This window comes from Sinohyriopsis cumingii, chromosome 1, assembly GCF_028554795.1.
Source record: "Sinohyriopsis cumingii isolate HCF-2022 chromosome 1, ASM2855479v2, whole genome shotgun sequence".
Taxonomy (NCBI): domain Eukaryota; kingdom Metazoa; phylum Mollusca; class Bivalvia; order Unionida; family Unionidae; genus Sinohyriopsis; species Sinohyriopsis cumingii.
Window position 1 is genome coordinate 142,973,678 of NC_142961.1, and position 25,093 is coordinate 142,998,770.

The 25,093-nt window shown below is 35.5% G+C and overlaps 1 protein-coding gene across 1 annotated transcript in view; it reads left to right on the forward strand.

Annotated features, from left to right (window-relative positions):
* Positions 1-25,093, forward strand: part of LOC149808054 (tyrosine-protein kinase Src42A-like) — a 59,894-nt gene that overhangs the window by 9,426 nt on the left and 25,375 nt on the right. Inside the window, exons 3-4 of the mRNA XM_089973092.1 lie at positions 16,051-16,383; positions 19,095-19,253. Of these exons, the coding sequence (XP_089829218.1) occupies positions 16,051-16,383; positions 19,095-19,253 (492 nt within the window). The remainder of the gene's footprint in view (positions 1-16,050; positions 16,384-19,094; positions 19,254-25,093) is intronic.

A 25,093-nucleotide genomic window follows, 5' to 3' on the forward strand; every position in this document is an offset into this window, starting at 1 on the left:
GGAGCCATAGAACCCGACCATGTTAAAGACTGAACCATGTTATAAGTAACCAGGTCAGTTTGCCAAAGAAAATGATGCATGTACCCCCAAAAATCTGCAAGAGGGGTGGGGTGATTGGGTAGGTAATATATGCGGGTGGTAAAATACGTGCTTCATTGGCACAGTTACCATCTTAAATTGATGCATATTAAATGAAAAATACACCTGTAGTGAAAACAGAAGGCATATTTAATATTTTACTTTACTTAGGGAAACCAGTGATCGGTATATATACATGTATACTGTTTATATATACATATTTAATGTATAGCATGAATAGAGTATCAACACCGTGTAGTCACTCACGAATCTCATCACATACATTGAATCCACAATACAAGTAATTCCATCGAAAATATGCTCACACACAGATTTAAAATAGTCAATAATTTTGTCACAGGTCACATAGGTCTGAATTCAGTTGAAAAACATAGCACAATCACGTAACTAATGCATAGCTGCCAGCCCTCACAAATTTGGCATGAATTTCATGACTTTTTCAGCGATTCACAGATTCACGGCGCAAGGTAAAAATTCATGAATTCTCCAGTTCTCAATTATTTTAAATCTTTAATAAAACAACAGATTTCCCGTTAAGCGCTAGTCATGATATTAGCAGTTGCCAAAACGGTCAGGTACTGCTTGTCACGATATTAGTAGAACTATAGCTGATTAGTACAGTTGTCCCAGTAGCAAGCATTTTAGCCTATTTTAATCTATCTGTATAAGAGTAGTTTTACAAATGCTTTTGAGAGAAACTGGGGCCTAACTGGAATTTTTTCCACGCATGCGTCACCGACACTGATTTGAGTTATCGTTCGGCATTGCATATAAGATCTTGAAAATGTCTTCACCACCAAGGAAAAAGAAATGTATTGCTCAAAAAGTAAAGTTTAATTTAGAATATATCAAAAATTGGCAGTGCACTCTGCCATTAAACATAAATATACATCATACTTTTGCACACAGTGTGCTACAAATTTTAATATTGGGCATGGTGGCAGAGACGATGTGAGGAAGCACATTGGTTGCAAAAAAACACGTAGAAGTTGGGAAAATTAAGAATTCGCAGATTTCAGCTCTGGAATATTTTAAGCCATTGGCGGAAGACCTGCAAGCTACCAACGCTGAAGCATTATTTGTGAGTTTTCTTGTTGAACACAATCTACCTTTATCAGCTGGAGACCATGCTAAACATTTGTTCCGACATGTTCGCGGACTCGAAAATTGCTTCCAAATTTTCCTGTTTAAGAACCAAAAGTGCTGCAGCTCCTGTGCATTCCTCACAGCAACAGTACAGCGAAAGAGTATTTTCTTTAGTGAGGAAAAATAAGACAGACTTTAGGGCCTCCTTAGCTGCAGAAAATTTGTCAGCAATTTTAGTCACCAAGATCAACAGTAGGCAAGAAGTCTGAACTGTTTAGAACACAAATTTATGATCAAGCAGTTGAGGAAGTTCAAGTCTGCCATAGTATCATGTCTTGATAAATAACCACAAGAACAAGTGAAGTTTATGAATACCATAATAAATAGAAATGCAGATATATTTCTGCATATATATAGTGTTTTAGTTTTATATTGTGATCTTGATATAGTGTAGTATTGACAGTCAGAGTGAATGGAGTTTTTGTCATGGTATTTTTCACTAATTCATGTCCAGATTGACTACTTTTTATCCCTATTTTCACTAATTGTGAGCCTGGAAGGTTGGCAGCTATGCCAGTGATGAAGCACATTTACTTTTCAGTACGTCCCAAATTAGTTTGCATTTTAGGCTGCTATTGGTAGTGTTCATAAGCATAAACTTTTTCCCTGCAAAAAGGAAACACCGTTCCAGTGGCCTAGTGGTTACAGCACCCACCTCAGATGCAGGAGGTCGTGGGTTCGATCCCCGAACGAGCCTTAACAAAGACTTACAAAAATGGTACTAACAGCTGCCTCGCTTGGCACTCAGCATTAAGAGGTTAGTGTTAGGACTGGTTGGCCTGGTGTCAGGATAATGTGACTGGGTGGGACATCATGCTACATGCCTGCAGCATGATGCCCCATTGCTAGACATCACTATAAACTGTCACATGAAAACCACAAAAATTGATGATACTACATTATATCAAGTTTGTGGCTTCCTTTCATGGGGCCTCTGAATTTCTCCACTCCAAACAAGTGGTTGTATACACAGGTTTAAACAACCAACAACATCATCAATTTGAAAAAATTGCCAATTGGTATATTTTGCCACCAATAAGGAAAAAAATTGCAGTTTGCAACATTGGTGAAGCCCTATGCGATCCCAGAATAAACTTTTTACACATTATTTGTTGTACTTTTAAAAAGAAAATACTATTTTTTCGTGTATGAGAAAAATACATATAAAATTTCAGGAGCCACGCCACGATCGTCTTGTATTATTCGTGCATGGTTTTTTCCCCAAAATGATAATAAACTTTTTATGTTTTTTAATACTTGTAAGAAAGATTTTTTTTTTCGTGTATGAGAAAAATACATGTATGTAAAATTTTGGAAGCCACACCACGACTGTGTTATATCCGAATTCATGTTATAATGGAGTGTGCTATAGCGAGGTCACGTTGTATAATGCTTTTGTGAAACTTTGAATAGTGAATCATTTTGTGTCATTCCAAAAGGGAAAAGGAAAGTCAGATTGATTATCCTAAACTTGTATACATGTTCAAACATATAAACTTCCACCTTTCAGGTCATCTTCTGATAGTTATATTTAATTTTTGTTATCGTTTTGTTCAGATTAAAAGGCTGGAGAGTCACTCTTATTGTCTCAGTGAGAAGAAATAAATCTATACCTAGATGAATGCATGTCATTCTTTTGATAAATTTTTCACTTAGAGCAATTCCAGAATTAAAGCAGAGGTGTAGGTGTCTTTTCAGAGATCTTCGAGATTCCATTACCCATAATGTTTTAATGTATGGTACTTTGAACATACTCAGTTATCCCCACTAAATCATATTTAAGCACCTTCTAAATTCAACCCTCCCCCCCCCCCCCATCTTGGTCCTTTAATTTAACATTTTAAATTTATCATACTCATTTTTGCAGTCTTTTATGTCATTTGGTAGGTGCTAATTGGACATGAAATATGGTTCTTGAAAATCTTGTTATTGCATAGTCCTCCTTTCCAGAAAGTCATATCGGTGTGGGGGTTTTCACCAGAAGACTTCTTATGATGTCTTTTTGATCTGAAATGAAAATAATTCCAATCCATCTGCCAGTATGACTGCAGTGGTGATCATTTTGAAAATCTTGTCACTGCTGTTCTTAAATGGATGCAAACATCGACATTGGGGTTTTCGCCAAAGGACTTGTGATGTTTTGTTGGTCATAAATGTATATGGTGCTAGCCTGACATCCATTATGGCCCCTATGGTGGCCATCTTTAAAATTTTGTTATTGCTATTTCTAAACAGAAAGTCATGTCAACATGGTCTTAAATGTAAATCTTACCACCGATTTAGGTGCCATGGTGGTCATCTTGAAAATCTTAAAATTGCTCTTCCTCAAAGATGGATGGTCATATCAACATGGGGGTTTTCAACAAAGGACTTTATTATGATGTCTTAGTGGTCTAAATTGCATACATGCAAAGTTTCCTGGTTTACCAGTATCTGGTCATCTTTTGATTTTGGCTCTAATCTTTTGATCTACTGATTTGCTGACAAAACTTCCCAGAAATCACAAGCATGGGTATTTTTAAACATCTGCCAGGTATAAGTATTTCCAGCTAAAACAACATTCAATAAACTGTATGACTATCATAATCTGTCAGTCAAGTTTTTATCAACCTATCAACCAATCAAATCGTTACACACACTGATGCATTTATTGTACACGTTGTTTTACTTCATTATTGAGTAATGTGTCGTGTATAACAGTTTGCAGTAACCTAACAAGTATAAAACAGTTCTTGAACTATTTGGAAATAAAATAATTTTAGTATCATGTTGAAATGGATTGAAAAAAAAATACTATGCCAAATAAAAAGAAATATTTTTTCAAGTTCAGCAGTGTTTGTTTGGACGGGTTTAATGTGTGAAGCAAAGTGAAAATAACAGAGGAGAAAATTAATAAAGTTGAGTAACTATTATTCATTGTTTGTAGCTAATTTACTTAGATTTGGTACAATGTGCAGTTTCACACTTTTTATGACACAAATGGTTGTTATGCCAATCTCCCTGATTTGGACCCAATCACCTGGGTTGTGAACACTGTTCTCCCTGATCACAAGATGAATATCAACAAGGTCATACTTGCCAAATACCCAGATCTTGTTTGGTGGATGCTTGATACTAAAATAGGTCAGGTGGTGTGGGTGTGGCAGTTCCCGTGACTCAAAAAGTGACATCCAATTGAGAGAGTTATCTTGCCACATAAGCTTATAGAAAATTATTGCAAATTCAGATTTGAATAAAAAAATAACGTCTGTTTTTTTTTTTTTTAAATAGCATTTAATACACTTAAAAAGAAACATTATAGGTAGACTTGGCATTGTCAGATTTCATCACTACACTGACATAATCACGTGTTTCTGTCTTTTAAATCCATTGGATGGCACAGTAAGGGTTTTGCTGCTCTCACTAGTTCAGTGTGGGGGTGGGGTTGTCGAAGGTAATACAGGTGTAATTTGTGTTGATCTTTGTACTCATTACTCAAACTTCCCTGTTGGATTCTCCGAGTGAATCCTGGTCAGAACTGTTTTGTTCCTGCTGACCGTAATGTTAGCATTATCAACTCTATCTGATGCATTTGGACCATAAGATATGCAGTTAGACCATGAGGTATGCATATTTATATAGGAGAAAGAAAAATATACATCATATTTGGGACTGACTGTTTTATGGGTGGGGACACTATTTTTTAACTTAATGGCAGGCATGGGGTATACAGGTAATATGGCAGTAAAAAACACTTCTAAAATTATAAGTATAAATGCAATCCTTTTATCAAACAAATCAACTGTGTAAACTTGAGTGTTTGTTTATTATTATTGCATTTCAGTGAACCTGTTTTAAGGCTAAATTCATCCTGAAAAGAATGGGTCAGTTACTTGTTGCTATTTTAACAAGATTAAGATATGATAAAGAGAACTAATCTGAATGCTAAATTCAGTGTGTCGAGTATGTTGAGGTTGATCCTGATGTTATCTACAAGTGGTACTGCTACGTCAACGGATCTTGTTCACTCCAAGTGGTACTACTACGTCTACGGATATCGTTCACACCAAGATGACTAATGTCAAATATGTTGTGGTTGATCCTGATGTTATGTACAAGTGGTACTACTACATCAATGAATGTTGTTCACTCCAGGTTGACTAATGTCGAATATGTTGTGATGTTATGTACAAGTGGTACTACTATGTCAACAGATGTCGTTCACTCCAGGTTGACTAATGTCAAAGACCGCTCCGGTAGCCTAGTAGTTAGAGCATCCACCTGGGGTACAGGAGTTCGTGGGTTCAATCCCCGGCTAAGATACCAAAGACTTACAAAAATGCTGTTATGTACAAGTGGTACTACTACGTCAATAGACTAATGTCGATTATGTTATTGTTGATCCAAATGTTATTATACAAGTGGTACTACTATGTCAATGAATCTCGTTCACTACAGGTTGACTAATGTCAAATATGTTGTGGTTGATCCTGATGTTACATACAAGTGGTACTACTATGTCAATGGATTTCGTTCACTCCAGGTTGACTAATGTCGAAGACCATTCCGGTGGCCTATTTTTAGAGCATCCACCTCGGATGCAGGAGGTCGTGGGTTCAATCCCCGGCCAAGTCATAACAAAGACATGCAAAAATGGTACTAAGAGCTGCCTCATTTGGCGCTCAGCATTAAGAGGTTAGTGTTAGGACTGGATGCCTGGTGTCAGGATAATGTGACTGGGTGGGACATCATGCTACATGTCTGCAGCATGATGCCTCATTGCTAGACATCACTATAAACTGTCACACTGCAGACGTCATAGTAATATGACTGAAAAATTGTTAAAGCTACGTTAAAAATCCAAATCTCACACACACACACACACACACACACTCTTACGTCGAAAATGTTTTAGTTGATCCTGATGTTATGTACAAGTGGTACTGCTTTAGTGTGGATGTCGTTCACTCCAGGTTGACTAATGTCAAATGTGTTGTGGTTGATCCTGATGTTATGTACAAGTGGTACTACTTTGTCAGTGGATGTCGTTCACTCTAGGTTGACTAATGTTGAATATTTTGTGGTGATGTAATATACAAGTGGTACCACTATGTCAAAGGATGTCGTTCACTCCAAGTTGATTAATGTTGAATATGTTATGGTGATGTAATATACAAGTGGTACTTTTATGTCAAAGGATGTCGTTCACTCCAGGTTGACTAATGTTGAATATGTTAAGGTGATGTTATGTACAAGTGGTACTACTATGTCAAAGGATGTCGTTCACTCCAAGTTGATTAATGTTGAATATGTTATGGTGATGTAATATACAAGTGGTACTTTTATGTCAAAGGATGTCGTTCACTCCAGGTTGACTAATGTTGAATATGTTGAGGTGATGTAATATACAAGTGGTACTACTATGTCAGCGGATGTTGTTTACTCCAGGTTGACTAATGTTGAATATGTTGTGGTGATGTTATGTACAAGTGGTACTTCTATGTCAAAGGATGTCGTTCACTCCAGGTTGGTTAATGTTGAATATGTTAAGGTGATGTAATATACAAGTGATACTACTATGTCAAAGGATGTCGTTCACTCCAGGTTGACTAATGTTGAATATGTTGTGGTGATGTTATGTACAAGTGGTACTACCATGTCAAAGGATGTCGTTCACTCCAGGTTGACTAATGTTGAATATGTTGAGGTGATGTTATGTACAAGTGGTACTTCTATGTCAAAGGATGTCGTTCACTCCAGGTTGGTTAATGTTGAATATGTTAAGGTGATGTAATATACAAGTGGTACTACTATGTCAAAGGATGTCGTTCACTCCAGGTTGATTAATGTTGAATATGTTATGATGATGTAATATACAAGTGGTACTACTATGTCAAAGGATGTCATTCACTCCAGGTTGACTAATGTTGAATATGTTGTGGTGATGTTATGTACAAGTGGTACTACCATGTCAAAGGATGTCGTTCACTCCAGGTTGACTAATGTTGATATGTTGTGAATGATGACATTGAAGTGGCTGTTGCTTTATATTATTCAGCAGACACAGTACATATACAGGGTCCAGGCTGTATTGGCATAATGAAACAAATCATTAGGATGTCACATCACTGCCTATCATGCACTGAAAATTGGCATTAAACCCACTCTTGTTATTCACCCATTCCTGTGCAAAATTAGTCTGAGATGAGTTAATTCCATGACAAAGCCAAATAAAGATGTTTTTAAAACATTTGAATGGTACATTGGGACTGAGCAGAAAGTTATAGGTACCTGTGTACAAACAATGCCAAATGCTCCAGTGAGTAATGAACAAGACCCTGTCTCTTAACAAGACTGAAAAGTGAAGGAATACAGACTGATATATAGCACAAACAAATGGCAGTCTATGCTCCACCAGTTCACAAACAGTACTGGTAATAATACCACCCCTAATGAGTTGAAGGATGTGAGAGTGGGAGGATGTGAGATCTCCACTCCTTATGGTTCTTTGGTAATGGTTATCTGTCAGTAAAGAAAAACAAAGTGCAGATGTTAGGGAGTGGGGTAATGTAATTCTCCACTCCTTATGGTGATTTGGTTATCATTATCAAGGAGATGATCAACCAGGGTGTTATTGCCCACAGATTGAGTAAAAAATAAAATAAAATAATGAAATTAATTAATGGAATAATAGATCCGAGCAGAGATATAAACTAGAACAGCATGAGCCCCCCCCCCCCAATGTAACAGTTTAATCAATTACATAAACAAAATTAAATTGAACCTGACATTTGAATGATTTACATTCTCTTAGAAATAGTTACAACATCTTTGCAAAATTCAGTTAGCCTTTCTTGATGTGATGAAATAATAGTCCACTGCAGTTGATAACAAACCTGCAGATGGATTTTGTGTTCATTACTACATTTGTCACATGTATAGAGATACTTCTATTCATCATATTTATTCTTGCAACCAACAGTAATTGCTTATAGAGATGTTTACATAAAAATCTGTAAGACAGCTGCATTTCAGCAATTTTCAAATGAGATAACTAGTTTTCCATTAGTTTGACTTCATTGCATAAACAGTATTCTCTTCACCCTAAAACATGACAGATGTAATTGTTCTACGTTACGATAATTATTATTTTACCTTCATAATTAAAACAACTTAACATTGAGTTCTTTGAACAATGAATGCTGTATTTAGTTGGATACAAGATTCTGCCAACAATATTATTTTAAGTCTTTTAAACCTTTCAAACACGAACATTACTTTTTGGTCGCTATGGCAACCAAAGTAAATTTATAATTATTTATCACTTTTTTGGTATCATTAGTATTTGTTCCTTATCAGTGAACTATATAAGTGAATAGAATTATGTTTTATATGGAGAAAATTTGTGAATAATAACTACATAAATATCACACCATCTAAATATTGTACCATACTGAAATGTAGAAACATGTTTGAAAGTAAAGTTTTGATTATCTAGCTTAGGCCTAAAAGTAATGAACTGATGATATGTAATATGTAGAAAGAAATTAACTATGTACACATTCAGAATAACTATATTTGATGAAAAAGTATACAATATATTAGATTTTTTTGTCAAAAATTACTTTTCCACCCATTTTCTCTGTTTGGTTACCATGGTAACCATGAACACGTAAATTTCACCGACATTTTTAGTGTTTGCAATCTGCATGCATATATGCATCACTTTTTACAATTTGACAGCAATCTGATTATAAATACTAGTTTTGTATTTGTTATATGGTATTGGCCCCAAAAGTCTGTATTGTTCTGAAACAAGTCAGCATACACAGAGGGCAGTTAGAAACAAATCAGCACTGGTTTCAGGGTCATCCAAAAACAACACAGCACTACCAGGGTTAACATCAAAATTCATCAGCATAAAGTGAATTGTTCTACTATGGGTAAGGAGGACACCACAGTGATGTTTGCAGGTATGGGAAAAGACATTGCCACTCATGTCATTCATGTAGAAAAGCTGTGTTCACTGTATCAGAAATGATAGTTTGGCAAGGAAGACATTGCCTAGAATTTCACTAATGCTAGCTGTAATTCTGCATCTTGTGTCTTTTTGTATTATAGATCCTTTTTCTTTTCAAGAGTTCATATATTCTGCCTGTGATGATTAGCCAAGTTAGTGTGATCCCTGTGATAATTCGTACAACCCAATGAACATGGTTATGTAGAGAGATAAAAAATAGACCTAGTTACCCCATTAACTCTCCTAAATTACATGTACTATGTTTATTCACTTATAAGTCAAATCCAGCTGGAAACTGCACAGACCCAGACCTGCAATTACATAATGCACTGGTCTGTGCAGTTTGATAGGAGTAATCATTAGAACAAACGAACAGACCCTGATCTGAAGGTGCATTATGCTACAGATTGACTTGACTTATAAGCGATTAAAAAGGGTGAAATTTTTCAGGTGTAGTAAAGAATTGTAGAGATAGTTATCGTGTATTTTCTAAGGCCCATAACTGTTGTGTCACTGGCTAAAAATGAGTGTCATGTGTGATGTCAAGCCAAGATCTATAAGAGGACTTGCTTGTATCAGTGAACTGAATCTGTTGAAACTGGTAGTAAGATTAAAACTAGTTTGTCGGAATTATATGGTACATGCATTCAGTTAAAATTAAAACTACTGCAGGCATTACAGGTGAATCCAAAACATCTATTTCAGTTTGTGGGTTTTGCCTGGCATTTTTAAGTATTAAATCTCTATACCTACATATACATGTACTTTACTAAGTCTATTTAAGAAAGGGTTTTGCCTTGCATGTCTCAGTATTAAATATCAGTACCTACATCTACTTCCATTGATCTGGTAACTACAGTGGAACCCCGCTATTACGCGATAATTGGGGTCCAAAAAATTGGATCATGTTAATATCAGGGTCACGTTAATGCGGAGTTTTACAGTATTTTACTTTTTTCAGAGGACAATTCATTGGCACATATATGTGGATTCATATCTAATGTATATGATGAATAGGGTATCAACACCGTTTACTCTCGTGCTGTCGTGGCATGCAGTTCATCAGTAATGCATGTAATTCCATTGAAAAATTGCACACAGATTTGCAGTGTTCACTAATTTTTTCCCCAGATCTTTGTGTCTGAATTCAACGTTTAATATACAACATGAACAGAGTATCAACACCGTTTACTTGCTGTCTGATATTGTACCGTCGGGGCTTGCAGTTAATCCATAATATATGTAATTCCATTGCAAAAATTGCATACATATTTACACTGTTCAATAATTTTGTCACACATCATTATCTAAATTCAATGGGAAAAATTAACAGCAAAATTAGGTTAAGAAAGGTGAATGGTGTCTGTACAAATTTCATTCTGCTAAAATTTTCTCGTGCGTTTCCGTGTACATTTATCCATTGCAAATTTCCTATAATTAACACTTGTATGCCTATTCGTTTGAACTACTACAGCAAGAATAATTAACAATCAACACATGCTTTCAGCATGCATATAACTTTACTTCAGGTTTTGTGAATATCAAAAGAAATGTGTAAAAACTACTATAGTAATCATTGTGCAAAGTACAGAGAACGACTTGCGTTTGTGAACATGTTTTTCCATAATGGTAAAATATTTTTATAAAAAAAAATAGGAAATTAATAACGAGTTCATAAACAAACACCATATTCATGTACAACCAGAGAACTAAGTGCAGTATTTTTGCAGTGATCACAAGTCACTTTTATATAAAAAAAAATTAGGGCGAATGCATGTACAATTTCATACCCTTTCAATTTCCAGCAAATAAAGTGGGCATTATTTACTGGTCAACTGATTACGTCTACTAACACTGCCACGCCCAGCAAACATGTTGGCGGTTTTCATTTTTTATGTTTATTAAATTGTGAGAATCTTTTTTTCAACCACTGCATTGTCTGCTGCTTGGTTGTGTATGCAGTTAAAGAAGAAACACATGTCGGCTATTGTTTGAGCAACGATTGTATACAGAATTAATTGAAGACAATCACAAAGACGACTTACTGGCTTAGCAGCATTTCCAATAATGTTTAGTTTGGCATAACACTTCAAGAACCTGGTGAAATTTTTAAATTTCTTAAGCCAAGCCACGATTGTAGTAGATTCGAATTTGTTCGCGAACTCTTCCTCGAAAAGATAATAAACATTTTACACACTATTTCACGTACTTTAAAAAAAGTATTTTTCCAGGTATGAGAAAAATACATGTACATGTATTTAAAATTTCAGGAAGCATGCCATGATCATATTATATTTGATCTCTTCCCAAAATGATAATAATTTTTTTGGGCGCAAAGTGCAGACAACGAATTGCATTTGTGAACTTGCTTTTCCATAATGGTAAAATATAAAATGATAATAAACGTTTTACACAGTATTTCTCGTATAAATAAAATATTCTTTCCCAGTACGAGAAGAATACACATACATGTATGTAAAACTTCAGGAACCACGCCACGATCATATTAAATTTGAATTCATGCGCGATCTCTTCCCATAATGATAATACATTTTTTTATACACTGTTTCATGTATTTTTGAACAAAAAATATTTGTTCATGTGCGAATGAATATAAAAAATTTCGGGAGCCATGCCATGACTGCATTAAATCTGAATTCGCATTATAGCTGGGTGCATTATAGCCGGGTTGCACTCTATTTCTGCTACATTAGGTCTGGTTAATAAAGTTTTTTGGGGGTGGGGGATAAACTGCGTTTTTAATACATTATTGGTTACATCGTGTAGAGGAAATGGGAGCTGAGAGTCTTTACCAATTACATACAGATACAGCTGATCTGTGCAGGCATCAATCCCATGACCCTTGGATTGCAACTCGGCCAACTGAGCTGCTGTTACTTGCTTTAGACACAAAAGGATTTCAACTGGCAAGTCTCACTATTCGACAAATATCTATACTTGTTTCTACTTTGCTAGGTGTGTTTGGGATGGCAAGCCTCAGTATTAAACTGCTCTCTATACCTACCAGGTACTTCAACCTGGCAAGTCTTGATATTTGACCACTGCAGTGTGGCAGTTTATAGTGATGTCTAACACTTGGGCATCATGCTGCAGACATGTAGCATAATGTTCCACCCAGTCACATTATCCTGACACCAGGTCAACCAGTCCTAACACTAACCTCTTAATGCTGAGTGCCAAGCAAGGCAGCTATTAGTACCATTTTTGTAAGTCTTTGGTATGACTCGGCCAGGGATCGAACCCATGACCTCCCACATACAAGGTGGATGCTATAACCACTAGGCCACCTGAATCACCACACATACCTGTCTCTTGGAAGTTTGAATCTGAACTTAGTGTAGCTCCAGATCTACTTGTTATTGTTATGTGGGATCCCAACATACAGTTAGACAACTTAGGTCGTTAAGGTGTACATGTAAGATAGCAAAACATAATTTAATCTTAAGATAATGGGTTGTGTCAGCTTGTTACATAGTCACTGGAACATGAAGTACGTACAAGTCCCTTATTTATAAGTAGGTGCCCATTATACAATTTGTACTACACTCTAGGTAAATAGTAAAATTTTATCTGATGTAAAGCTAAAGCTTGTTATCTTTAGATGCTTCAGAACATTTATTGTTTGGCCAATTTTTAACAGATTTACAAAACTCATCCCTCCCACTCACCTGTTGTTTTGTACATGTACATGTAGATGGCCTCAGTGAAGCCCTTAAAACCTGGTACCACATTATGACCTCTGTGTTAGAGCCATGTTCATCTTCAAAAGCAAAGAGTGAAATATTCTTATAATCATCTATGGCTGAAATTTATGAAAATTGAAATGGAATTAAACTGGAATTAAATATATTAACTGGCACAATGGCAGGCTCTGGTGTAAAACACTGACTGCAATGAATCAATCTGCTGAGAGAAATTTGTTAAAAATGTAGAAAATCCTAACAAAATGTGGAAAAATCAGATGGATTTTAATACAAATAGAAACCATAAGATCCAGTATATCTATTAATGATAAAATAATTAAAAATGTAAGGCTTTATTATTCAGAAATACCTGTAAATGTGCCATTTATTATTCCATTAATGTTATGTAGTTTGTAAATATTGTATATAAAGTGAAAGAGTTAAATTTTAAAGGATCAACTGGAGTGGATCAGATAGCTGCAGCTGTTTTAAATTAATGTGCTGATATTATTGCTCTATCTCTTACCTGCCGTACATAATTGATCAAAAGCATTGCTAAGGAATCTTCCATCTCATCTGAATTCAGCCATGGTTATGACTGTTTATAAAATGGTTTCAGAATTATATCCAGATAATTATAGACCAACTTATTATCTGCCAAGTCTAAACCGTGTGAAAGAATTGACTTTAATTTATCCATCCCAGTCAAAATTTATATCCAGTCCTGTCAGCTAATACTAATACTGGTAGTTGATTGCTATGGACAGGGAGAATCGGTTGAAGCTGTCTACCCTGATTTTTAAGAAGGCCTTTTACTAAGGTGACCACAATATATGTGCATGAAAACTTGAAAAATACAGATGCTTTTGCTTATCACTCTGTTGGTTCGAAATCATAATTCTCGGACAGAAAACAACAAGTTTTTATTGGTTACTTTGGTAACATTGAAGCTGATCTGATGTCCATCAACTGAGTTCTTAATGGATACAATTTAGGGTCACTATTTATATTGTTTATAAATGCTTTCCCCAATATATACCCGATACAAAGACGTATCTCTCTCTCTCTCTCTCTCTCTCTCTCTATATATATATATATATATATATATATGCTACTACTTCGTACATGCCTGATTCTGATAAAACTTTGAACAAACATTGGGTGAAGATTTAGAGTATATACTCTCTTACAAGGCATGTCCAACTGCAAACAAGATAGATCCTCTTCAGCCATACATCAGCACATCTGGGTCTGTGTTCTACTGATTACTCCTAATAAACTGCATAAATCCAGATCTGCTGGAGCATTATGCGACAACTAATCTTGGTCTGCAGTTTATAGTTGGACCCAACTTTAAAGCAGGTATATATATGGTATGTTGTGTTGAATACTGGTGCTCACTTTAATATGTTTATCAATCCTGAAGAAAACAAAAAGCCCAGGCAGGGTTCTCAGAACCAGGCAGAGATGGGGAGTGTACAGAAAGCCAGATCTGGAGCAATATTGAAGATAATCTGATTGAAAATGTTGACACAGAAAAACTTTTGGGATTTGAACCAGTTTGATTTTGCAATCTAGACTCGTGTAAGCATGTGAACCATTTTGTCTTGCAATCTAGACTGGTTTAAGCCTGTGAACTTGTTTGGTTTTGCAATCTAGACTGGTGTGGACATGTGAACCAGTTTGGTTTTGCTATCTAGACTGGTGTAAGCCTGTGAACCTGTTTGGTTTTGCAATAAGCTCAAAAGTTTAGTGTTGAAAGAGAATAAGCAGTACTGTATCTACCACATAACTATTTTAAAAAAATATTTTACAGCATTTTTATTTTAATTTCGGAATACTGCTGGATGTTTTAGGGAAATGCCAGCAGATGGTAACATTTAAGGGATGCACAAACTTTGATGATCTTGGTACATGTATGTATGATTCTAAATTACCATTTGATGAATACATCATCCAAAATTCTGTTCTCTGAATCAAAATGACTGAAATTTGAATACATATTATTGCAACTCTGTATTAATATGCAAAGGGAACATTATTTAATTCCATTTACCATGAGTGATAATTTTAAAGTAAAAAAGAGTATGTTGGGGTCAAGAACATATCATTAATGATCCATATTTATCATTTAATATTGATGTTCTGGCACCTGCATATATTTGTATAGATACTGAAAACACATTGATATATTAGTCATTTAATGGTGAATCAAAAGAATTGTGCTTATTCACACAAAAACTGAAAATTAAGAGAAGGGTTTCATCTTCTTGGTTGATAGTGACTCATTATGAGTTAAATTTTTGAATTTTTCTGGATTGGGGTTTCTGGTATATTATCACCCTGGTAATAAAAATAAAAAATGATGAAGTTTTACCAGAATTTGCATGTTACATTTAGTGACTACACTTTTTGCACCTTAACATTTCTTTTCTCTTAAAATGAACAGTCTACATTTGTCTCAAGTCTGTTTCAGCATTGATTTAATAAGTAGGTCATTGTATTTTTCTGAACTAGGAGCTCATTTGTTTTGAGCAGGAAAATGAATGTCGGTTTCAGTTTAAAGTATAATTTATAAAAAGGCAATGAAATTCCTGTACAAATTATCCATTTTTCAAAGTCATATTGTGGATAGTTTTGTCTGCCAGTCACCGTGGACTTGACAGTATTTTACTTTGACTAGTTGGCTTCTGCTAACTCAGTATATGTGACATTGTTTACAAAGGAAAACCTAATACAAGTCAGGCCTATAGTACCTGGCAGAAAATTAGCAATAATGTTGTGCAAAAATTATCATTTTTTATTTCCATGTCCACCTTCATAAATTAAACTTCTAACTGAAAGTGACATTAATTTACCAGCTCAAAATAACTGAGATCTTGTGTTGCCGCAGTATGTATAATTTTTATTTTGGTAAAGTATTTTTTCTAACTTTTGACATGTGTAGCTATTTAACAATGTATTTAATTGATTTTAATCAAGTGTTATAACACTTCTTCATGAGACACAGAGAATAAGTGTCCACTTAAGTGTATTATTATTTCTTCCGCATATTTAAGTAGTTGTGTTGGTAATAAATTCATATTTCTTACATGCTTTTAGTTCGAGATGGAGATACAGTCAAGCATTACAGGATCCGTCAGTTGGATGAAGGTGGATTTTTCATTGCTCGTCGTGTTACATTCAGAACCTTAGCAGAATTGGTGGATCACTACTCTGAGGATGCAGATGGCCTTTGTGTCAATCTCCGCAAACCCTGCACACAGGCAGAAAAACCCCAGACTGTGGGGCTGTCTTACAACACCAAGGACCAGTGGGAGATCCCTAAGAGCTCTCTGAAGTTAATCAGGAAGATTGGACATGGTCAGTTTGGTGAGGTGTGGGAGGGTCTTTGGAACAACACAACACCGGTGGCCATTAAGACTCTCAAGCCAGGTATGGTGCATCTGTATCACATTCCTCTTAGATCAGTCTCCTACCCAGAGATTTGAGATTAGGTTTTGTTAATATAGATGTTATGGAGAGACTGTTGGATGCCTAACTTCAGCTGGGTTGATGATAGAATTTTCCATATAGTTCCCAGTTTTGTCCTAAAAATATTTACATCTTCAATTATCTGGTGTACCAGAAAATGTTTGGTAATTTTTTTTTTTAAATCTGGATTAGTCACCTATTCAGTTTTTGTTATTGTCCATTATGAACTAGTATTTCCTTCCATAACACTCATCTTTGAATGTTTTGATATCGATTAAATAAAAAATTTATTTAATGTTAAATTATGCATTTGTGAAGGTCTCTTTCTTATAAAATTTAGTTCATTACATGATTGACACAACTTTGCAAATATGCAAGGTTAATTTATACTAGCTACTTCAAGGTAAAAATCTACAGAAGAAAGCACTCATAAATTTTCACACGGCAGATACGTTCTTTTTCTTTAAATGAATCCCCATCTGAAAATTTTAATCATCTTTGGCAATTGTGGTAATTACTGAGTCAAACATAGCAGGACATGGACAAAACCTCATCAATAAAAGAACCCTCGGAGTCAGTAAACTTATCATTGATGTACATTTGTAGTAAAAAGACAAACTGTGTATTGAATGCCCATAAAAATTTGGGAACTTTTATTAGTTCATTGGATAATAAATCATGTTTGATTCAGAATTTGATAAAAATGAGTTTCCACTCAGCTGATAGTAATTATTATGGCAATGTAGATAATGTGGAGAAGGAGAAAGTATCATCTGTATTTGCTTATAAGTCACAGCAAGTTGCATAGACCCAGATCTATCATTGTATAATGTCCCTGCAGATCTTGGTCTTTGCAGTTTGTTAGGAGTAATTAGTAAGAAGTTCTGATGGCACATTTTTGTGATGACAGATCAGGTTCTAAGATGCTAATGCTTAAGTAATATTGTTGTAGCTGCTGGTATTTGATGCATGTATTTGATATGACAATGTTATCTGACATTTAAGTGAGTATATATGGTGCATGTATTTGATACGACAGTGTTATCTGCCTTTTAAGCGAGTATATATGGTGCATGTATTTTGATATGACAATGTTATCTGACATTTAAGTGAGTATATATGGTGCATGTATTTGATATGACAACGTTATCTGACTTAAGTGAGTGTATATGGTGCATGTATTTGATATGACAATGTTATCTGAGTTTCAAGTGAGTATATATGGTGCATGTATTTGATATGACAACGTTACCTGACTTAAGTGAGTATATATGGTGCATGTATTTGATAGGACAACGTTATCTGACTTAAGTGAGTATATATGGTGCATGTATTTGATAAGACAATGTTATCTGACTTAAGTGAGTATATGTGGTGCATGTATTTGATATGACAACGTTATCTGACTTAAGTGAGTATATGTGGTGCATGTATTTGATAGGACAACGTTATCTGACTTAAGTGAGTATATATGGTGCATGTATTTGATATGACAATGTTATCTGACTTTTAAGTGAGTATATATGGTGCATGTATTTGATATGACAATGTTATCTGACTTTTAAGTGAGTATATATGGTGCATGTATTTGATATGACAATGTTATCTGACTTTTAAGTGAGTATATATGGTGCATGTATTTGATAGGACAACGTTATCTGACTTAAGTGAGTATATATGGTGCATGTATTTGATAAGACAATGTTATCTGACTTAAGTGAGTATATATGGTGCATGTATTTGATATGACAATGTTATCTGACTTTTAAGTGAGTATATATGGTGCATGTATTTGATATGACAACGTTACCTGACTTAAGTGAGTATATATGGTGCATGTATTTGATATGACAATGTTATCTGACTTTTAAGTGAGTATATATGGTGCATGTATTTGATATGACAATGTTATCTGACTTAAGTGAGTATATATGGTGCATGTATTTGATAGGACAACGTTATCTGACTTAAGTGAGTATATATGGTGCATGTATTTGATATGACAATGTTATCTGACTTTTAAGTGAGTATATATGGTGCATGTATTTGATATGACAATGTTATCTGACTTTTAAGTGAGTATATATGGTGCATGTATTTGATATGACAATGTTATCTGACTTAAGTGAGTATATATGGTGCATGTATTTGATAGGACAACGTTATCTGACTTAAGTGAGTATATATGGTGCATGTATTTGATAAGACAACGTTATCTGACTTAAGTGAGTGTATATGGTGCATGTATTTGATATGACAATGTTATCTGACTTTCAAGTGAGTATATATGGTGCATGTATTTGATATGACAACGTTACCTGACTTAAGTGAGTATATATGGTGCATGTATTTGATAGGACAACGTTATCTGACTTAAGTGAGTATATATGGTGCATGTATTTGATAAGACAATGTTATCTGACTTAAGTGAGTATATATGGTGCATGTATTTGATATGACAATGTTATCTGACTTTTAAGTGAGTATATATGGTGCATGTATTTGATATGACAATGTTATCTGACTTTTAAGTGAGTATATATGGTGCATGTATTTGATATGACAGTTGAGATGCTAATGCTTAAGTAATATTGTTGTAGCTGCTGGTACTTTATCTGGTGCTGATACTTCTGATGACGATGATGCCAGTTACATTAATGGCTATTTTTCAGGCACTATGGATCCCAAGGATTTCCTAGCCGAGGCTCAGATAATGAAGAAGCTGAGACATGCCAAGCTGATCCAGTTGTATGCAGTATGTACACAGGATGAGCCCATCTATATTGTAACCGAGCTCATGAGGCATGGCAGTTTGCTCGAGTACCTACAGGGTAAGTCTTTAAAATGATATTACCATGAAGAAGAAAAAAATGTTTTAGCATGGTTTTTTTCTTAACATTTATTTTATCATTTTCATCATTCTATGTGTACATTTGTCCAGTTCACTATCAGCTTCTGTATACATGTTCAGTTCTGCATTGCAAATTCCTGTGGAGAAAAAAAAAATTCTTAGCAACAATGTTTATTGTCAAAACATAGTGGCCAGGCAGATTGACCTTTAACCTGAATAAACTAGAATATGCATGAATTTCAATCCAGTCCATCAGATAGAAAAACAGATTTGCATGGATATTGTTTGCATGTTATTAAAGGGGTACTTTGCCAGTGCAATGCATGGCATGCATATGTGCCAATTTTCCTCCATGGATATTTGTCTGGATCCTTTTAAATCTTTATGATAGTTGTAACTGCCACATCACAGTTGCCAGGATATAGATATATATAAAATGGCAAATTGCATTGTGTAGCAAACTCATAGTAAGACCAGCATTAGTTATCAGATCACAATATATTGAGAACAGTTATGTGGTATAGACCTGTAATGCATTGTATCTGGAATCAAGTTATAATTGGGTGCATCTGTCTATCCATCCATCTGCACACATACACATGCACAACAAATCACAGACACACACACACATACACACATGTGAATATGTATATACATTGGGTTTTATGGCACGGTAGCTTCATCTTAGCCATATGGTGCAGAGCGGAAGCTAGGTAGCAGAAATGATAAAGGCATCAACAGGTCACACACTTTCATAAAGTCCAAGAACTCGGTTGGAATGTAATCATGCACAAAGGTTAGCTCTATTAGTTGCTATTGCAACATACAAGTGTGTAGATCAGACCAGTCTACATCCCTCATCCTGCAGGGGGATATTTTATGTGTAGGTGGATAATCCTTCAGAAGATGTCTTCCTTTCTTAAATGTTACTGAGATATTGTCATTTTTTTCAATCATTGTCACTTTATTATTCACATAAATCTGTTTTACTGATTACTTATCGAACTCTGTAGCTGCTATCATTGTACTTGAAGAAATACAGTGTGTATGAGGAGTTGAAACAGCAATTGTAAAATTTACTTCTTTGAATGTAGAACATCTGGCAAAGTTGCAAGGGTAATCTTTTGCATATATTTAACAGATAACATGAGATGACTGCTTAGTCCTTTAACCACTAAGTAACTTTGTAGGCATAGAGCCTTCAACACTAAGTAACTTTGTAGGCATAGAGCCTTCAACATTAAGTAACTTTGTAGGCATAGAGCCTTCAACATTTAGTAACTTTGTAGGCATAGAGCCTTCAACACTAAGTAACTTTGGAGGCATAGAGCCTTCAACACTAAGTAACTTTGTAGGCATAGAGCCTTCAACATTAAGTAACTTTGTAGGCATAGAGCCTTCAACACTAAGTAACTTTGTAGGCATAGAGCCTTCAACATTAAGTAACTTTGTAGGCATAGAACCTTCAACAGTTAGTAACTTTGTAGGCATAGAGCCTTCAACACTAAGTAACTTTGGAGGCATAGAGCCTTCAACATTAAGTAACTTTGTAGGCATAGAGCCTTCAACACTAAGTAACTTTGTAGGCATAGAGCCTTCAACATTAAGTAACTTTGGAGGCATAGAGCCTTCAACACTAAGTAACTTTGGAGGCATAGAGCCTTCAACATTAAGTAACTTTGTAGGCATAGAGCCTTCAACATTAAGTAACTTTGTAGGCATAGAGCCTTCAACACTAAGTAACTTTGTAGGCATAGAGCCTTCAACACTAAGTAACTTTGTAGGCATAGAGCCTTCAACACTAAGTAACTTTGGAGGCATAGAGCCTTCATCATTTAGTAACTTTGTAGGCATAGAGCCTTCAACATTAAGTAACTTTGTAGGCATAGAGCCTTCAACACTAAGTAACTTTGTAGACATAGAGCCTTCAACACTAAGTAACTTTGTAGGCATAGAGCCTTCAACATTAAGTAACTTTGTAGGCATAGAGCCTTCAACACTAAGTAACTTTGTAGGCATAGAGCCTTCAACATTAAGTAACTTTGGAGGCATAGAGCCTTCAACATTTAGTAACTTTGTAGGCATAGAGCCTTCAACACTAAGTAACTTTGGAGGCATAGAGCCTTCAACACTAAGTAACTTTGGAGGCATAGAGCCTTCAACACTAAGTAGCTTTGGAGGCAGAGCCTTCAACACTAAGTAACTTTGTAGGCATAGAGCCTTCAACATTTAGTAACTTTGTAGGCATAGAGCCTTCAACATTAAGTAACTTTGTAGGCATAGAGCCTTCAACATTAAGTAACTTTGTAGGCATAGAGCCTTCAACACTAAGTAACTTTGTAGGCATAGAGCCTTCAGCACTAAGTAACTTTGTAGGCATAGAGCCTTCAACATTTAGTAACTTTGGAGGCATAGAGCCTTCAACACTAAGTAACTTTGTAGGCATAGAGCCTTCAACATTAAGTAACTTTGGAGGCATAGAGCCTTCAACATTAAGTAACTTTGTAGGCATAGAGCCTTCAACACTAAGTAACTTTGGAGGCATAGAGCCTTCAACATTAAGTAACTTTGGAGGCATAGAGCCTTCAACATTTAGTAACTTTGTAGGCATAGAGCCTTCAACACTAAGTAACTTTGGAGGCATAGAGCCTTCAACACTAAGTAACTTTGGAGGCATAGAGCCTTCAACACTAAGTAGCTTTGGAGGCATAGAGCCTTCAACACTAAGTAACTTTGTAGGCATAGAGCCTTCAACATTAAGTAACTTTGGAGGCATAGAGCCTTCAACATTAAGTAACTTTGTAGGCATAGAGCCTTCAACACTAAGTAACTTTGTAGGCATAGAGCCTTCAACACTAAGTAACTTTGTAGGCATAGAGCCTTCAACATTAAGTAACTTTGGAGGCATAGAGCCTTCAACATTTAGTAACTTTGTAGGCATAGAGCCTTCAACATTAAGTAACTTTGTAGGCATAGAGCCTTCAACACTAAATAACTTCGGAGGCATAGAGCCTTCAACATTAAGTAACTTTGGAGGCATAGAGCCTTCAACATTTAGTAACTTTGTAGGCATAGAGCCTTCAACACTAAGTAACTTTGGAGGCATAGAGCCTTCAACACTAAGTAACTTTGGAGGCATAGAGCCTTCAACATTTAGTAACTTTGTAGGCATAGAGCCTTCAACATTAAGTAACTTTGTAGGCATAGAGCCTTGAACACTAAGTAACTTTGGAGGCATAGAGCCTTCAACATTAAGTAACTTTGGAGGCATAGAGCCTTCAACATTTAGTAACTTTGTAGGCATAGAGCCTTCAACACTAAGTAACTTTGGAGGCATAGAGCCTTCAACACTAAGTAACTTTGGAGGCATAGAGCCTTCAACACTAAGTAGCTTTGGAGGCATAGAGCCTTCAACACTAAGTAACTTTGTAGGCATAGAGCCTTCAACATTTAGTAACTTTGTAGGCATAGAGCCTTCAACACTAAGTAACTTTGTAGGCATAGAGCCTTCAACATTAAGTAACTTTGTAGGCATAGAGCCTTCAACACTAAGTAACTTTGTAGGCATAGAGCCTTCAGCACTAAGTAACTTTGTAGGCATAGAGCCTTCAACATTAAGTAACTTTGGAGGCATAGAGCCTTCAACATTTAGTAACTTTGTAGGCATAGAGCCTTCAACATTTAGTAACTTTGGAGGCATAGAGCCTTCAACACTAAGTAACTTTGTAGGCATAGAGCCTTCAACATTAAGTAACTTTGGAGGCATAGAGCCTTCAACATTAAGTAACTTTGTAGGCATAGAGCCTTCAACACTAAGTAACTTTGGAGGCATAGAGCCTTCAACATTAAGTAACTTTGGAGGCATAGAGCCTTCAACATTTAGTAACTTTGTAGGCATAGAGCCTTCAACACTAAGTAACTTTGGAGGCATAGAGCCTTCAACACTAAGTAGCTTTGGAGGCATAGAGCCTTCAACACTAAGTAACTTTGTAGGCATAGAGCCTTCAACATTAAGTAACTTTGGAGGCATAGAGCCTTCAACATTAAGTAACTTTGTAGGCATAGAGCCTTCAACACTAAGTAACTTTGTAGGCATAGAGCCTTCAACACTAAGTAACTTTGTAGGCATAGAGCCTTCAACATTAAGTAACTTTGGAGGCATAGAGCCTTCAACATTTAGTAACTTTGTAGGCATAGAGCCTTCAACATTAAGTAACTTTGTAGGCATAGAGCCTTCAACACTAAGTAACTTTGGAGGCATAGAGCCTTCAACATTAAGTAACTTTGGAGGCATAGAGCCTTCAACATTTAGTAACTTTGTAGGCATAGAGCCTTCAACACTAAGTAACTTTGGAGGCATAGAGCCTTCAACACTAAGTAACTTTGGAGGCATAGAGCCTTCAACACTAAGTAGCTTTGGAGGCATAGAGCCTTCAACACTAAGTAACTTTGTAGGCATAGAGCCTTCAACATTTAGTAACTTTGTAGGCATAGAGCCTTCAACACTAAGTAACTTTGTAGGCATAGAGCCTTCAACATTAAGTAACTTTGGAGGCATAGAGCCTTCATCATTTAGTAACTTTGTAGGCATAGAGCCTTCAACACTAAGTAACTTTGTAGGCATAGAGCCTTCAGCACTAAGTAACTTTGTAGGCATAGAGCCTTCAACACTAAGTAACTTTGGAGGCATAGAGCCTTCAACACTAAGTAACTTTGCAGTTGTAAGCAAAATGACTTGTGGAGTTTGAAATAACACAGCATTGCCAATTTTAAAGATATCTGGCTGGATTGGGTATCAAAATAAAGGTTCAAAATCATGTATGACTTATTCAATAAAATTTGCGTATCTATTACAACTGTTAAAATACAGGTGCAAACAGGTAACACAAACAGGTAAAAATACATGAGCAATTATTTACCGCATTAGACGGACATTGTATTCAAAACCTTCAACTGAATAAAAGATTTGAAAAGATTCTAGAGCTTTTCTGTAGCCATCTAACACTTGGATGGGTCAAGCTTTCCTAGAAAACTAATATAAATCTCTTTGGTTCTAAGACTTTTGTCCAAACAAAAACATAGTGCACACTTCCCCCAGACCTTCAAAGTCCTCATTATCATTATCACAAGCAAATTCCATTGCCTCTCCAGACATTTTTTCTTGTTTTCAGTTAGCTGTATAGGGTCACAACTGCTAAAATACACTGATAATTCATAATCTTACTTTACTCTCATCTTGCATTGAACTTCACCATTTAAATAAAATTTCACCATTCGGAAAACACATTTACAATTGCCTTCTTTCTTCTATAGTTGTTATTTTTGCATTAAAGCTAAACTCATATGATAATCCAAATATAATATCTACATTACAAGGAGGAAGTAATTAGAGCTATCCTAAAGTTTATTTAGTTGGGTACTATGACTCTGGGGAAGAATACTGTCCCAGACTGGTAAAGTGGCCCATACGGTTGACAGATTTACTTCCCCTAGACTGGAAAACCATTCATTGGTGATGAAAAGGTTTGTATCATACATAATTTACTCTTTGATGTATGCTACACTAAAGAGCAATACTAATGAGACCAAGAAAGTATTAGTAAACACCTGGCTTTTTATTAGTATTAATTCACTATTATGATTGTGTACTAACATGAATTTTGTGGTTGTTATAAACCAATACTTTAAAGACCCAGCAGACAGTGATCCTTGTGTGGAAAAATAGGATATCTTCCAAATCCTCTTTACATGTCAGTCAAAATGTCATTTTCACAAAACCGCAAAAATTTATATCCAGCAAATTACTGAAGCAACAATAGT